Source organism: Passer montanus, unplaced genomic scaffold, assembly GCF_014805655.1.
Source record: "Passer montanus isolate IOZ18808 unplaced genomic scaffold, ASM1480565v1 scaffold43, whole genome shotgun sequence".
Classification (NCBI taxonomy): domain Eukaryota; kingdom Metazoa; phylum Chordata; class Aves; order Passeriformes; family Passeridae; genus Passer; species Passer montanus.
In genome coordinates this window covers 616,938-631,799 of record NW_024369151.1, presented here as the reverse complement: position 1 = coordinate 631,799, position 14,862 = coordinate 616,938, and the positions used below count along the sequence as shown (strand labels likewise).

At 49.6% G+C, this 14,862-nt stretch overlaps 1 protein-coding gene across 16 annotated transcripts in view; it reads left to right on the top strand.

The window, feature by feature from the left end:
* Positions 1–14,862, top strand: part of EXD3 (exonuclease 3'-5' domain containing 3) — a 249,306-nt gene that overhangs the window by 51,747 nt on the left and 182,697 nt on the right. For 13 of the 16 annotated variants that reach the window (XM_039719848.1, XM_039719844.1, XM_039719846.1 and 10 more), the window contains one exon: positions 1,984–2,096. In XM_039719848.1, coding sequence (XP_039575782.1) covers positions 2,060–2,096 — 37 coding nt within the window. In that variant the 5' untranslated portion in view covers positions 1,984–2,059. Of the gene's footprint in view, positions 1–1,983; positions 2,097–3,194; positions 3,309–14,862 lie in introns of all 16 variants that reach the window. The other 3 variants (XM_039719853.1, XM_039719852.1, XM_039719854.1) reach the window with 1 other exon arrangement.

Sequence of the window (14,862 nt, the reverse complement as noted above, 5' to 3'; positions counted from 1 at the left end):
TTTCCTTTGGCTGCTCCATGCTGGGCTTCCATACATGGAATTGTTTGAACCAAGCAGGAGACACTCATATCAGCCATTGTCTTCTTGTGGTCATCACCCACCCCTCCACACTGATCACAGCATCCTGCAGGACAGCACATGCAGTTATCTTCTCCCTCTGGACAGGGAGAAGACCTAATGGAAAAAGCTACAAACTGGATCTTGACCCCAAAAATAGCAGGCAAGGAATGAGAGAATAGCCTTTTGAATGGAGAACAATGGAATTACATTTCATGTTAATTCCTGAATTGCTCTCACAGGATATGAAAAAGCAAGGCTTGAGGGATTTCAGGTCATGTCAAGGTCAAAAGAAGCCCCAAGGAGAAATTGTGACTTTTTTTTACTGTTCAAAGGAATTAAAGTGTCTCGAAGTGTCTTCTGGTGAGAAACTTTTACTGTAGTAGAAGCCCCATCTTGGGGCTTGTTAGAGCTGCTCTAGATCTGGGTGTGACCCCAGGATGCTGCTAAGAGGGAGGCTTTGGTTCCCTGTCCCCCAGGAGTCCTCAGGTCTTGCTGGGATTCCCATACAGTGATTTTTGAAGAGAGTGTCCTGAGATCCAGTCCAAGCTCTGCCATCTGCCCAAGCCTGTGTTTGTTGGTTACTGTGGTGGGGTCCCGTGGGACACAACCTGGAAAGCCACTGCTTGTGAATGGGGAAATTCTTCCCCTTTGCCCAACTGCTGAGCAGAGCCAAATTCTTCAGAGTCCTTGACCATGAATCTGCCATTTCAGTGGGTTTGCGTTTTTTGACAGATCATGGATGAATTACAGCCCTGGGTTTGGTTTTTTTGTTGTTGTTTTTTTTGGGTTTGGTTTTTTTTTGGGTTTTTTTTTTTTTTTTGAGCTAAAGACCTCAAAGAAAGCGGGGCCCTTTGCTTGCACAACGTGTTGAGGTTAATTCTGACCCTCTGGATCATATCCACAGCTGCTTGCACTTGGCAGGTTTCCTCCCAAAGGTGACTCCCACTGCCTGCTGAGAATCCAAACCTTTTGAATGGCCCTGAGCAGCATACACCTTATGCTAGATGTGGGGAAGAGACTTCCAGAGTCACAGATGATCTGTGGAGAGCAGGAGGCTGTTCCTGGGAGGCATCTGGATGCACTGCTTGGTCTGTGTTATGTCCTGCTCCCAGGGGCCTGGCTTCCACTGCTCCACAACAAACCCAAGGTGCTGCTGTGCCTCCAGCCAGCACAGGGACTTCAATCACTTGTTGTTATTGCCTCTCTGTTTGTGTTTTTCTAAGCATTTGTGTTCCACCAGCACACTCAGAGTGAGTGCTCTCGAGGGGGAATTTCCTTCCTGGTAAACAATCCTGCAGTGTGATTCAGCAGGAAGGATGTGGTGGTTAAGGCACTGGACTGGGATTTGGGAGACAGGGGTTCTGTTCCCAACTCTACCACAGTCAAGATATGATGATGAGTGGAAGGGCAAGCAAACAAAGAGGAGGAGCTGTGTAGCTGTGGCAAAAACACATTTTTACGTGGCCTGTTAGTCTGGATTGGGGTTAGGTAGGTCTGGGGTTTGAAAGGAATCATAGGATCTGCTGAGTTGGAAAGGACCTCAGGATCATCGAGTCCAACTCTTCATCCTGTGCAGGAGTTTTGTTTGGCTACTCAAGTGAAGACATTAGGGACTCCTGTTTGTGCAGTTCAAATCTGGAACTCAGCTTATTCCAGGAACCCAGCTGTGTTTTTAACATGTTGTTTTACCTTCCATGGGCTCTCAGATGCCACTTTCCAGGGCTTCTTGGTTGACTCCATTCAGTTTCCCAATGCATTCTCTGATCTTCAGGCTCCTATGGCTCCCACACCAAGCTGCACATGCATGTAGGTTCTCCCCTCTCCTGCTAAATTCAAGGACAACAGACCACACACAAGATACTCTCTTTCTCACACAGGGTGAAGCTCCTACAGTTTGACAGTAACTCTACATTCTCTTTCCAGAAACAAGAGCTTGGCCTGCATCTCTGAGTTTAGTGCTCCAACCTCAGCATCCTGACCTGGTGCTGCCTTTGGGAGGATGAATCAGGACAGTTACTCAAGTGATCAGCCCACGGGTGAGTTTTCATTCAGCATGATTTGCTTTCCATTTATTTTCTTACTGCTATTGGAGAAGAATGCTGAGTCACAAATAAAGCAAAACATGTGAATCAATGCCAAATTGCATGCCACAAAGATTATTGGATCTTTGAGGTTTCCTGTCCATATCTGGGTACCAGCATTCTTAGAATTCTAGTCCAGGTTGAAAACTTTTCTAGCAATTTTTTTTCTGGAAGTTCTCACCAGTTCAGAAGAGCACAGGGGTTTTATTACTGTGTTAGACAACTCATTCTGCTATTTGCCATTACTTAGTTTTCTCATTAATTGCATTGGTAATTGGTTACCCTTTGCAGTAAGGGAAGATGTGCACACACCATTGTCAGGTATGTCCCATCAGGTCCAAGGGTCAGGGTCCCTGCTGGAGAGATTGGATAGACAGGAGTTTGTTACTTCTGGCTCAGACCTGCCATAAATTTGCTCTCTTCTTTCATCCCCACCTTTGGCTGTGGGAGCTCAGCCTCGCCGGGTGCTGCTGGCAGTTTGTGCTGGGAGAGGTGGATGCCAGGGGCTGTGCCTGCGGCCTCCCAGGCTCTGCTCAGCCTGGGCTTTTTTGGAAGTGTCAAGGGGCATTCTTAGCTCTGACGTGAGGGCTATTTTTTGACAGTTCCCATTGTTCCCCACTCTTTGTTCGTGGGTGAGGTCTTTTTGTCTGAGGCCTTTGTCAGAAATAGAGGCTGTTAGGAGAGCTGTCTGCTCACAGGTTGGGGGAGTTTTCTTTTGTTGTTGAGTCCTGAGAATTTCTTTCTTGCTTTTACAGACTCGCTTGGGCAAACTTGCCCAGACAAATGAGGGGATTGCTGGGATCTCCCCTTGCTGGGCCTGCAGGGAGAGGGGTCCTCAGAGCCACCACCCATGTGCCCTGCTCTGGCTGTCTCAGGCCACATGACTGGGGCAGAGCAATTTTGGTTTTGAACATCTGCCTACACTAAAGCCCTCACCATTGTCCATGAGTTTGAATCTGGGGCTCAAAAAGGGAAAATTTTAGAAAAATTCCTGTGGTAGTATGAAATACCTACTCTCTAATACTCAGCATGTACTTTTATTACTGTGAACAGGTGATGATGACACATCAGGATGTCATGGAGATTCATGAATCATCCACAGAAGGACCTAGAGGCTGGGTTTGGGGAAAAAGACATTCAAGTCTCTATAACATATCCTGGGTGCTGGTGAGAAATGTCTGGTCAGAATATTCATAGATTGCTCATTGCAGCTTTCTTTTTTGTAGGTGTAATAACTGTAGTGGTTTGAGTTTAGATCCACTCTCTAAAACAGGAATGAATCTGTCCAGAGGGACTAATTTTCAGTGTATCACTTAGGTACATTTTACACCTCCTGTTGAAGTGCTTAGTCCTGGTTGCTGTTGGAGTCAAGTCCTGGGTTAGACAGGTGTGATTGCTGGTGATTTATATCCTGACTGAGGATAGGGATCTTCCAGTCTGGACCTCCATTTGTTCAGCTTCCAGCACCACCTATTGAGTTTTACATTGTTGGTTCATTTCATTCTCTAAGTTGCCACTGGAGCTATACTTAGAGAGGAAGGATATTATAATCTTGTGAAAGATTAAAATACTGTTACTGTAATCCAGCTGGAAGGGGAGACCTTTTCTCAGGGTGAGAGACAGCCAAGGTTTTTCCCATTCTGTCCTCCCCTTACATGCAGGAAGGAAGTACTGGCAAAGGCCCCCTGAGCTTCCTGAGGGCTCGGGAGTGCTCCAGACACAGCCCTCTCCTCCATCCATCACCAGCCGGCCAAACAATCGCCAGTGCAGGGGGAAAACACCCAGCTGGGACAAACACCGGGAGCAGAGCCTGGGGACACAGCCTGGGAGACAGCCTGGGGACACAGCTTGGGAGCAGAGCCTGGGGGCAGAGCCTGGGGACACAGCTTGGGAGCAGAGCCTGGGGACACAGCATGGGAGATAGCCTGGGGACACAGCTTGGGACCAGAGCCTGGGGGCAGAGCCTGGGGACACAGCCTGGGGACACAGCCTGGGGGCAGAGCCTGGGGGCAGAGCCTGGGGGCAGAGCCTGGGGGCAGAGCCTGGGGGCAGAGCCTGGGGGCAGAGCCTGGGGGCAGAGCCTGGGGGCAGAGCCTGGGGGCAGAGCCTGGGGGCAGAGCCTGGGGGCAGAGCCTGGGGGCAGAGCCTGGGGGCAGAGCCTGGGGGCAGAGCCTGGGGGCAGAGCCTGGGGGCAGAGCCTGGGGGCAGAGCCTGGGGGCAGAGCCTGGGGGCAGAGCCTGGGGGCAGAGCCGCGGGGCACAGCCTGGGGGCAGAGCCTGGGACACAGCCTGGGGACACAGACTGGGGACATGGACTGGGACACAGCCTGGGGACAAGCCTGGGACACAGCCCTGCAGCCCAGCACCAGCCAGCTCCTCTGAGGCTGGGCCTGGCAGCAGGCACTGCACACTGGCTGCCCTTCCTTTCATCACTAAGTATCTTAATAATCAAAGTTCCCCTTCAAAGAAGCACCTCAGCACATTAGAAAGGGATGAAGGGAGGCAAAGGGTGATGTTTGCTGAGGAGCTGCTGTGCTGGCAGGTGTGGGGCCAAGGAGGTGCTGGGGATGCTTGGGGGTGCAGAGCACCCTGGCTGATGTGTGGGTCCCTGTGGGTGCTGGGATGAGGCAGAGCTTTCTGTCAGCTCTTCAGGGCAGTGCTGAGGCAAAGCCATCTGTGGTGCCTTAAGGAAGGAGGAACCTTCCTTAAGTCAGGTGGGGGCCTCACCTTTGACTGGATCACCTTTGCTGAATAGGATTCTCTCCAAGAAGAGGCTCAGAACTGAACTGGGATCTTCCCTGTATCACTGCTTTTGTTTAAGTGCTGCATTACAATATTTGGGTCATATTTCCAGATCTATCTGCTCTGTAACCTGTTTTTAACCATTCATTAAACCAGGTATTTGGGTTTATATTTTTCAGTATGGCTTTGGTATCCTCACAAACTTGAGCTGGGAATTTCTCCCTAAAAGTACCTGAAGGGGGGTTGTAGTGAGGTTGTGGTTTGGTCTCTTTTGCCCTGTGCCAGGGGACAAGCCAAAAGGAAACGGCCTTAGTTGAAACAGGGAAGGTTCAGATTAGATATTAGAAAATTTTTTTTCACTGTAGGAGTGGTCAGGCTCTGTGCTGACTATGTGCAGGGGCACCTCCTCTTCCCAGCCAAATGTACATTTCTGGGGTTCTTTCATTCATCTGTTTCACATTTTTATTGTCCTTTGTCTGGGCTTGCAGCGGGCATGGGGTGGGCAGTAATCTCCTTAAGTGCTTTTACAATACTCTGCAGGGACAGAAATAATTTTTTATTTAAGGTCTATAAAGAATGTAGGATTATGGAACCCTTATTTTAAAGGGTTAGCACTGCATATTTTAAATGTGCAGTGCTAACACTTATTTTTAAATCTATCAGAAATGCACATAAGCAACAGTAAGTGAAAAAGAAAAGAAGGTAAGAAGTTCCTGGGGATGGGATGGATAATAAACAGCAGCCCTGGCTGCATGGTTATGTAAACATTAACCCAAAAAATTGACCCATCTGGCCTAGAGCTAGAGAACAGCAGGTTTCCCCATGCGCAGTGCTGGGTGTAGATGCTGAAAGTTGAAGCTGTCAACTTTAAAGTAAAAAAAAACCAAACTCAGCAACCTGGTTTCAGGTCCTGCTGCAGACCCCAGTCCCCAGGCTGCTGGTGGCATTTGGGACTCTCATTTCCCTGTCTGGGAGAGCATTAATCTTCCCCTTTGTGAAGCTGTGTGACTGCACACAGCAAAGTGCTCACATTAATAGCATGCAGCATTTTAAAATTTCCTTCTAGAAAATAACTGATTGTGTGTTTGCTTGTCCTGGACATCCTGTTTGGAAGGAGGCACCACTCGAGTGGTCATGGGTGTGATTCTGCTCAGGTCCTTCATGCATTGATCTCATCATTATTTCATTAACCTAATGAAATGGGTTAATGGTTATTTCATTAACCTAATGATGCCCTGTGACAGCAAGGGGTTAAAGAAGAGACAGGACTGTGATTTGTTGGCAGTGTCCCATGAAGTCCAAGCATGCCAGCTGGAGATGAACCCACGAGCAATGAGGGGAATGTGGTACCCTGGAACAGGCCCTGAGGAGGTTGTGTCAGGACACTGGGCTGGAAGGACTGGGAATTCTCAAAGAAGGGAGAGCAGGCAGCCTGTCCTGACTGCCAGCCTGTCCTGACATGTGGCTGTTGTAGTTCATGGCTCAAGGGAAGTCTTGGGACTGCCAGAGTCTTGGAAAAGACAAAGAAATAAGCTTGTGATTGTAAGTGCTGTTTGCTCAGGGATACAAAAACACCGTGTACCTGGGAAGAAGCATGTTTAGATTGGATATGTGGTCATACAGCAGAAACCGATGGATAATGAAAGAGTTTTCCAGGAATTGCCTGCTGGTCTCTACATTCCTTTTTGCAAAAAGGCATGGAGTATAACAGCTGCTTCCACCCACTCTGGTTCTTCCACATAAATCTAGTGAAGAAAAGGGTCAAGTTAAATCCAACTGTCCCAAATACCTTCCCAAACCCTAGCAAGGTTCAGGTAACAAGCCTTGGTGGAAGAACATCCAGTGAAATCAAACAAGCACTAGTGATGAGGGAGACGGGAGGTGACACTGTCCTGCAGCCCAGGACTGCGGTGCTGCTGCTCTGGTGCAGTGCCTGGCGGGCTGCAGGGCTCCCTGCATCCTTCCCGTCCTGCTGCACAGCCCTGGCTCCTGGGCAGATGTGCTGCGTGCCCTGGGGGAGCAGGGGCTGCCTGCAGCTCTCCAGCCCAGGTGCTGGAGCACAGCCCTGCCCGGGTGTGTGGGCAGGGAGGGACTCGTTTGTGCTGCACTGGGAACGGGGAGCAGCGGACACGTCCTGCTCAGAGGCTGCAGCAGGGTTTGCTGTGTGTGATTGTGCCTTCTTTTAAATTAAACTATTTTGCAAGCACTTCCTTCCTGCATTTCTCAGAAGGAGGGAGGGGGGTGTGCAAAGAATGTTGAACTGCCTTTGACGGAGGAGGAAAACTGAAGAAAACAAGAGATGCAATCCTAACTACTGACCTTTTACTTGAGCTTGGTGATGTTTTTCAGCAGCAGAGCCTCTGGGGAGTAACAGCATCCTCCTTGCTATTGTGCTGCCTGCCCAAAAAGGGGGCTAAAGTTCAGCTTTTATGATGTTCTCACTCTGGGCTTGTGGGAAAAAGGCCACATTCCCTTTCTTAGGTCATACGAGTGCAAGAGATGACAGAGTCCTACAGTCTAACCCCAGGGCAGGAGGCCAGTGCAGAATGGGACTGGGATAGACAGCTTGGTAAATACACTGCCAGCTTTTTCTCCTTATGGAGAGTCACAGCAGGTGGGAGGGTAATTTACATTGTTAAATTAAAAGGCACTGATTTATTTTATGTTGGTGTGTTATTGTTTCATAAGAGCACATGGGTTGCCATAACTTGTGATGGACTCTTGCACTTTATTGTTAAATCCTCCTTTTCCACTTTGGTCAACAGTTGCTGGAAATGAGCGTTATCTACCAGGACAAAAACAAGAGGCAAACAAGCACAAAATAAAATCCCAACCTCCTCCCCAGCAAACTAGAGGTTTTCAGGGAACCCTCCATAGTTCTGAGGACTGGGATTATTGCAGTGGATGTTCTCAAATGGTGCTCCTTGGCTCTCAAACTGCTCCCTGTACCTGGGGCCTAAAGAGACACTGGTCCCTTTGCTCATAGTCCTGATCAGGCTCTGTGTCTTTGAGCTGTCACCTGGTCTGTCTCCCTTCCTTCACCCACATCTGGTGTTTCTCTCCATTGAGACTTCCTTCAGCCTTGTTGAGATGTTGTTCAACAGACACTGAGCTGGAGTTTCCTCATGGCATGATCCTGGCTGTGCTGTGCTTTCTGAAATGCAGGATCTGGGAGCAGAGGAGGTGGTTCTGCTGGAAAGGCTGCCTATTGTAAGGATAAATTCTGTTGGAAAATTAAAGTTTCTATAAGGCATGCTGTTTAAAAAACAAATCTGGATGATGCTGACATCCACCTGTGCACTGACATCCTTTGGCAGTGCTGGTGACTCCAGGGACTCAGTGTGCTGATCAGCTCACACCCCACCTCCATGAGCAGCAAGCTGAGAAATCCTGTGCTGGGGCTGCTGTGTGACTCTGCCTTCAGCTGGAGTCTTGTCTTCTGCATGGCAGAGCACATAAACCCTGCAATTCACTGAAGGATAGCTGTGACTGCCTGATGTGCAGTCAGTGCTGTGAGTTCTGTGTGATAAGGAAAGGTGTGTGTTCTGGCAGAGTGGAGCAAGTGGAAGTGCTGACTGATCAAACAGCTGAATCACAGCTGCAAGAGAAAGGTCTTGCTCCTGCCCTTCTCTCTCATGCCTTTGCACCCAGTCCTGGCACATGAGTCACCTCTTTGCTCCTGTGCTGGTACCTTGGAGCCTTCACTGAGTTGGGCCAATTCCTTGGCCCAGCAAGAGCAGATCTGTGTTTTGGCCAAGGTCATTTTCTGTGGAGGTGAAGCAGAGGGGCAGCTCCCATCTCTGCTTGGGGACAGGGACAGGAGCCAGGGCAGCTCAGGCTGGAGCTCAGGGCAAGGCTCTTCCCCCAGAGGGTGCTGGCACTGCCCAGGCTCCCCAGGGAATGGGCACGGCCCCGAGGCTGCCAGAGCTCCAGGAGCCTTTGGCCAGCGCTGCCAGGGATGCCCAGGGTGGGGTTGGTGGGGGGTCTGGGCAGGGACAGGGCTGGGCTGGGTGATCCCTGTGGGTCCCTCCCAGCTCAGGACATTCTGTGATTCTAATCACAACAACTGGCTTTGCCTTTGGACAGCTCATGTCCTCAGTAGAATATCTTGGCACCAGCCAGGTGATGCGATACAGCCAGGTATTTATTGAGAGTGCTTGAGGAAAAGTGCAGACACCAAGCCCACCTTTGGGTGCCTGTTTTAGGGGCACAGATGTGTTGGTGTTCCCTCCTTAGCGGGGTACCCCACCCTGTGGCACGGTGAGCTGTGAGACTGTGGCCAGCTCACCCACCTTGTTATTTTTGATGTGATCTTTGACATTGAGCCTTGCCTTTGTGGTGTCCTCCAGTGATTGACCCTCACATGTGGCAAACACAAATACCCAGTTACCTGAGCATGCAGGCAGATGTGTGGGTTCTCAAGGAGATAAATGAGGTGCTTGGAGTCTGTCAACACTCTGGCATTTCTGGTTGTCACAGTGAGGGGTGGAGGGAAGTGAATGCTGTGAAAATAAGCCTGAAGATGAGGGAGGTTTGCCACAGACAAGGGATTTGGACCCACGATGTGAAGCCCGGGGCAGTGGCATTCAGGCAACACCTGAAGTGTGTCCGGTCAAGGCAAGATCACAGCCCCTGAATATTACTTAATATTTCTCTGTCTTTCTGGTCACAACTACTGATTTTCATATCTGCCAGGACTCGCCTGTGGCACCTTGTGGTGCTGTGTGGTGCAGGTGCTGGCCATGCACTCCTGCCCCACTGTTCCCCTCCTCCCTCTCCCAGCACTGAGTGGCTCTGGTGGCTGTGGAAGATCCAGCATCCCTGCTGGCCCCCTGGGAGGTGCCCATTTCACAGAGCTGTAGGCTTTGGCTCTACACATCGCTCATTTAACCTTAATTTTGGCTAATCTGAGAACGGATCTCTTTTCATTTTCTGCTGGATGCACTTTGCACTGAGCTATACAGACATTGGGAGGGAGAAGAATTTGTCTAAATTGTTTGTTTTTACTTGGGAAAAAAGAAATGCAGATTTATTACCAGTTTTCCCTCCCCAGGGCTCTCCCTCAGCAAAGCCCTGCTTCAGTGGCAGAGGTTTGCAGCGATTCAGCACGACAAAAGTTCACACAGTTCAGAGCTCCAACAATTACAGAGGAGCTTTTCTTGGGATTTTTAAAATGTCCTAGACACAATTAAAAGAATTTCTCAGCAAGGAGAGTGCAAGCTGGGGACTCTCCGGCAGATGTAATCACTCAAGGAAAACTTTGTTTGGCTTGGCTGGGCCCTGCCTTCGTTCCACGCTCTTTCGTCCCACCACCAGGCTTTGTCTCAGCCTTTGCAGTGTCTTTCTGTCTGTCTTTTCCTCTTTCCATCTGCCCCACATTCCACTGCAGGCTGAATGGGACAGCCTTAACCTGGCTACTTCCAAGACAAACAGCAAGTCAGATGGAAAAAAGGGGGGCCCTTGGCTGCCAGGGGGCTCCGTGGTCACTCACTTCCTAGAATTAAAGGCTGGGAGTTGATCTGTAAGCCAGCCAAGCCAGAGACAATGATTGGGTTCCCATTTTGTTCCTTTGATACTGTCTTAAATATGTGCAATGACTGGGAAAACAAAATTTGCATAAAGCAGAAGTCCACTTTCTGATGCAGATGTGTCCTACCCTGTGTCCTCCAGTGTAGATGGCACAGGTGGCAAAGCACAGCTGTTGTGTCTTACAGGGTTTTGGGAAGCAGGCCTGTTCTTAGAGAACGGAGCTGTAACAATTCCTGGCTATGATGGGATGGTTTTGGTAGCCACATTGGTGGGATGGGTACAGCTGGAATTCCGGTGTCGGACTGCATGGTCCTTGTGAGTCACTTCCAGTTCAGGAGGTTCTGTGATTCTGTAAATCAACATGGGAGATGCATTAAAGCCACTGTGACCCCAGGTCAGTTCAGCATGTCCAGCCAGGCCCTGGTTTCATGCCATGGCTTGCCCAGCCTCTGGACAGGGGTATTGCCTGTCCCACGTGTGACAGGGGTGTGAAGGTGCCTTCCCCTGCTCCAGAACCACCCCTCGACAATGCTGCTGTGCTTTTTGGATGTGAGATTTTCAGCTCTAAACCCCAGAGTGCTGCTGGGCTGTACCAGCTCGTGGCGATTAGAGAGCAGGTAATTATTGACTGTATGGTTTGCAGGTTCTGTCACTGATGAAGCTGGGATAAAAAGTGGGCAGATTCCCTCTGAGGCACTGAGGTTCATTTAAAATGCTGCAAAGTGCCTCAGGTAGGGTGGGAGGCCTGAGAGGTGCCTGTGAACTGGTGCTCATGGGCACAGAGCCCTCGAGAGCAGCCTGAGCTCCCTGTGCAGCCCCCAACCCTCTGTACACCCCCCCAGCGGGCCCCAGGCAGGGCTTGGGGTGGCAGATATCACACACTGAGCTGGCTCTCTGCTTTCATTCAGTTCTGTAACTCGGTACCACACACTAAAGAGACTTTCCATTGGTATTCAGGGCTCATATCCCAGCTCTGCACGGTTTCCTGCGGCTTCCAAGGGAAAGGACTTTTCCATGCATAATTTAATCACGTTCAGCACGGCAGCAGTGGGATTTTTTTTTTACAGAAAGTCTATAACATCTCCTTGGTGAACTCCTATACTTTGAGAACTCTCAGTGCGCTTGCTTATCTCGCTCTCTCAGATAAACACCTCTCAGCATCCTGTTTTTCTTGTGCCATATGAACAGGAAGAGAGCGATTGTTTGAGATGTGCGTCAGTCAGAGCTGGAACCAGGCAGCCCCTTACCCTCCCCATCACCATGGAAACCACCAAATCCCTTCAAACACATTGGTGCTGAGCTGACAGGTATCCTGGCTTTTCCACTTAGCCTCCCCAGAGCTATGATTTTAACGTGCAGGACCTCTCAAAAATACTTTTTAAAAAATTTTATCTAGGAGGTGCAGCTATAAATTTTGTAAGGCAACAGCCATCACTACTTTTGTCTTAAGTAGCAGTGAGATCTTTTCTTTGGCAGTGGATTTGGTGCTAGGAGCATTGGAAGGGCTCGGAGGCAGCTCTGCAGTCAGTGGGAGTGTGGTGTGAGGGACTGGGCAAGGTTCTGCCTGAGCCTTGTGCAACGTCTGCAGCGTGTCCTGGACAAGTGGCTTGAGCCAGCCAGCCCTGGGAAAAGCTGTTCTGCAATCACTTCAGGGTGACCTGGAGAGCTTTGTGTGTGGACAGAGCAGATTTGGGATTTGGGAATGATTGGAACTGTTGCTGGCACCTCAGGGTGGGGATTTTCAAAAGCTGCAGCAGAAATAGGGATGAAGAATGCATTGTTTGAAGGTTCTGATAATGCTGAGTGTCACTGCTGGTCTAGTGGCAGTGTCCCTTCCCATGGCAGCAGAGTTGGAATGAGATGATCTTTAAGGGCCCTTCCAACAAACTAGGCTGGGATTCTACCAGAGATGGAGTTTTAATCTACCATTCTGAGATGTAGGAGGAAGAAATATCCAGAGGAAGAAGGAGAAATTCTTTTAACTTGGGGGTTTAACCACTGTTTTATTCAACATAAGCAAAGCAGCAATTTCCCTCTGCCTCTGGAGGGCTGGGCTCAGCCTGGACAGATGGGTCTCCTCCACCTTGTTTACCTGAGTAAACATGTCACCATGTCCCTAGGTGCCACATCTTCACCTTTTCTGAACACTTGCAGGGCTGATAGCTCCTCCCAGCACTGCCCAGCACTCTGGTTCTGCCCAGGCCTGACTGGCTCAGGACCACTGACCTGGGAAAGGGAGGGGCCCTGCCCCATTCAGCAATGTGCTGCTGCTGAAATGTGCTCAGGGGAGGAACTGGCAGAAGAAAAGCTGGGAAAGTATTTTATGCAAGAATCAAACTATTGTTACTGTTCTCAAAAGAAAGTTGGATGGCTTCAAAATATGTAGTACAGCTTTTTAGAATTACCAGGTGGGTTTTTTCATCTAAAACTACTTAGGATGCACAGTTAAAGGCTGTTAGGTTTAGAACATGGGGATTTCCAGAGACGTCTGGAGGCAAAAAAATAGATATAATTTTAGCTCTATGATAGTACTCTGGATCTGATGATTCTTTCCCATCCTGTGCTTGAGTCCTCTGGGGCTGCTGCTGTTCCTGGCAGTCTCAGTCTCTTACATAATTAAGAAGTTTCCCCTTTTATCCTGGACAATATCAGTTTTCTTCCCCTTTGCAGGGTTGATAAGTTTGAAAGAAGAAATGGTTAGTTTTCTGGAGTGCTGTTTTAGGTGTTTTTAAAGTGAATTTCCATTTCTATGAAAGTGCCATTAACTCAGTGCAAGGGCATTAACTAGCACCCTGGCTGTGACAGATCCTCCTGTGCCTGGCATGAGGAGCTTGGCAGGACAGTGGGATGTGAGGAGGGGCTCATTCCACAGCACTGATTGTTGTCCTCCTTCTGGGAACGTGGTGACTCGCTCCTCACCCTTCCCTCAACACCCAGTTGGTTCATGAGAACAAAACCTAATTCTTTTCATCACTGGAAAAATGCATGGAGGTGGTGCCTAAAGGAAGTAAGGGTAGCCTGGCTGAATTTTTGAAGGAAAAGAAAAACTGGAAGATGAAACTGTGGGTTTTGTTTAAACAGTTTTGAACACAGGAGTCCAAACCCTGGTTTGGTCAGGATGGGGATCCACCCAGCTCAGGGCCTTGAGCCACCCCTCTGGCTGTGCCTGGCCATGAGGGTGGAGGGAGAGGTGTAAAATAGGAAGGGAACGAGGGACTGCAGTGCTGATCTCCCCTCCCAGGTGTGTCTCCACTGCCCTGTGCCAGGGATTGTCATCCTGGGGCTGCAGGGCCCTTGACACTGAGGTTAGAGCTCCTCTGAGAGAGGAGGAAACCATGTGAGAGTATTGACAACTACCTGCACGAGGTTTATGATTGTTACATTTTTAGGCTTTTATGAAGTTGGATTTCATCAACTGCCTAGAAAGCAACCTGTTGGTGTGATTTTTAGAATTGCTGTTTCTGTACAGATTGCTGCACTTCTTGTCCAGCCAGGGTGCACTGAAAGCACCCCCAAATGGCCTCTGTTTGTCTGAGGTGATGCCACACCTTGTTCAGGGTGACAGTGTGGGACAGGCTTCTTCACTCCTGGGCAAGGGAAGTTTCTGCTGCCCAGACTGGGTCATCTCAGGCACTGCAAGGATGTTCAGAGCTGGGTGACTCCTTGGTGAGGTTTCATTTTTATTTGTTGAGTTGGCACCAGCTCTGAAGAGCACCCTCTGCTCCCATACTGGGTGTGGTGCCCAGGTGTAGAAGTCTTTGGTTCACGTTCTCAAGGCTGTTTATTATTTCTTTATCTCAAACATTTTCTGTCTGGCCTGCCAAGATCTGTTCAGCAGGTCAGCTCAAGGCACACTCCCCACCTCTCGGGCTGGTGCTATCTTCTATACTAAAAACTACATATACTGTGTTTACAATTATGTTCCAATACCTATCACCTATGTTAGACAATGACTTTCTAACCTAAACCAATCTGTGAATGCCAATATCATCTAGCTGTGGCTGCCCCTGGATCCCTGGCAGTGCCCAAGGCCAGGCTGGACAGGGCTGGGAGCAGCCTGGGACAGTGGGAGGTGTCCCTGCCGTGGCAGGGGGGGAATGGGATGGGCTTTGAGGTCCCTCTCAGCCCAAACCAGTCTGGGATTCCATGGTGGTGGTGCTGGTGTTGCTCAGGTGTCTGCACACTCTGGGAGAGAGCGGAATGTGGATGCTCTCGGGGCTGATGTGGGGAGAGGGGGAGGAAAGCCCCTCTTTGGAGCACAGGGGGGGCTGTGCTGAGCCTGCCCTGCCCCACAGAGCCTGGGGAGCAGCTCTCCAGGCTCTCCATTGACAAAAAGCACTAAGAAAATAAGAGGGCAATGTCACTGCCTGTTGTGCTCAGCCAAGCAAGCCTTCTCTTTTAATGAGAGCGCATTTTGTTTGATCTGAGCTTTTTGGGGGGGAAATGATGAA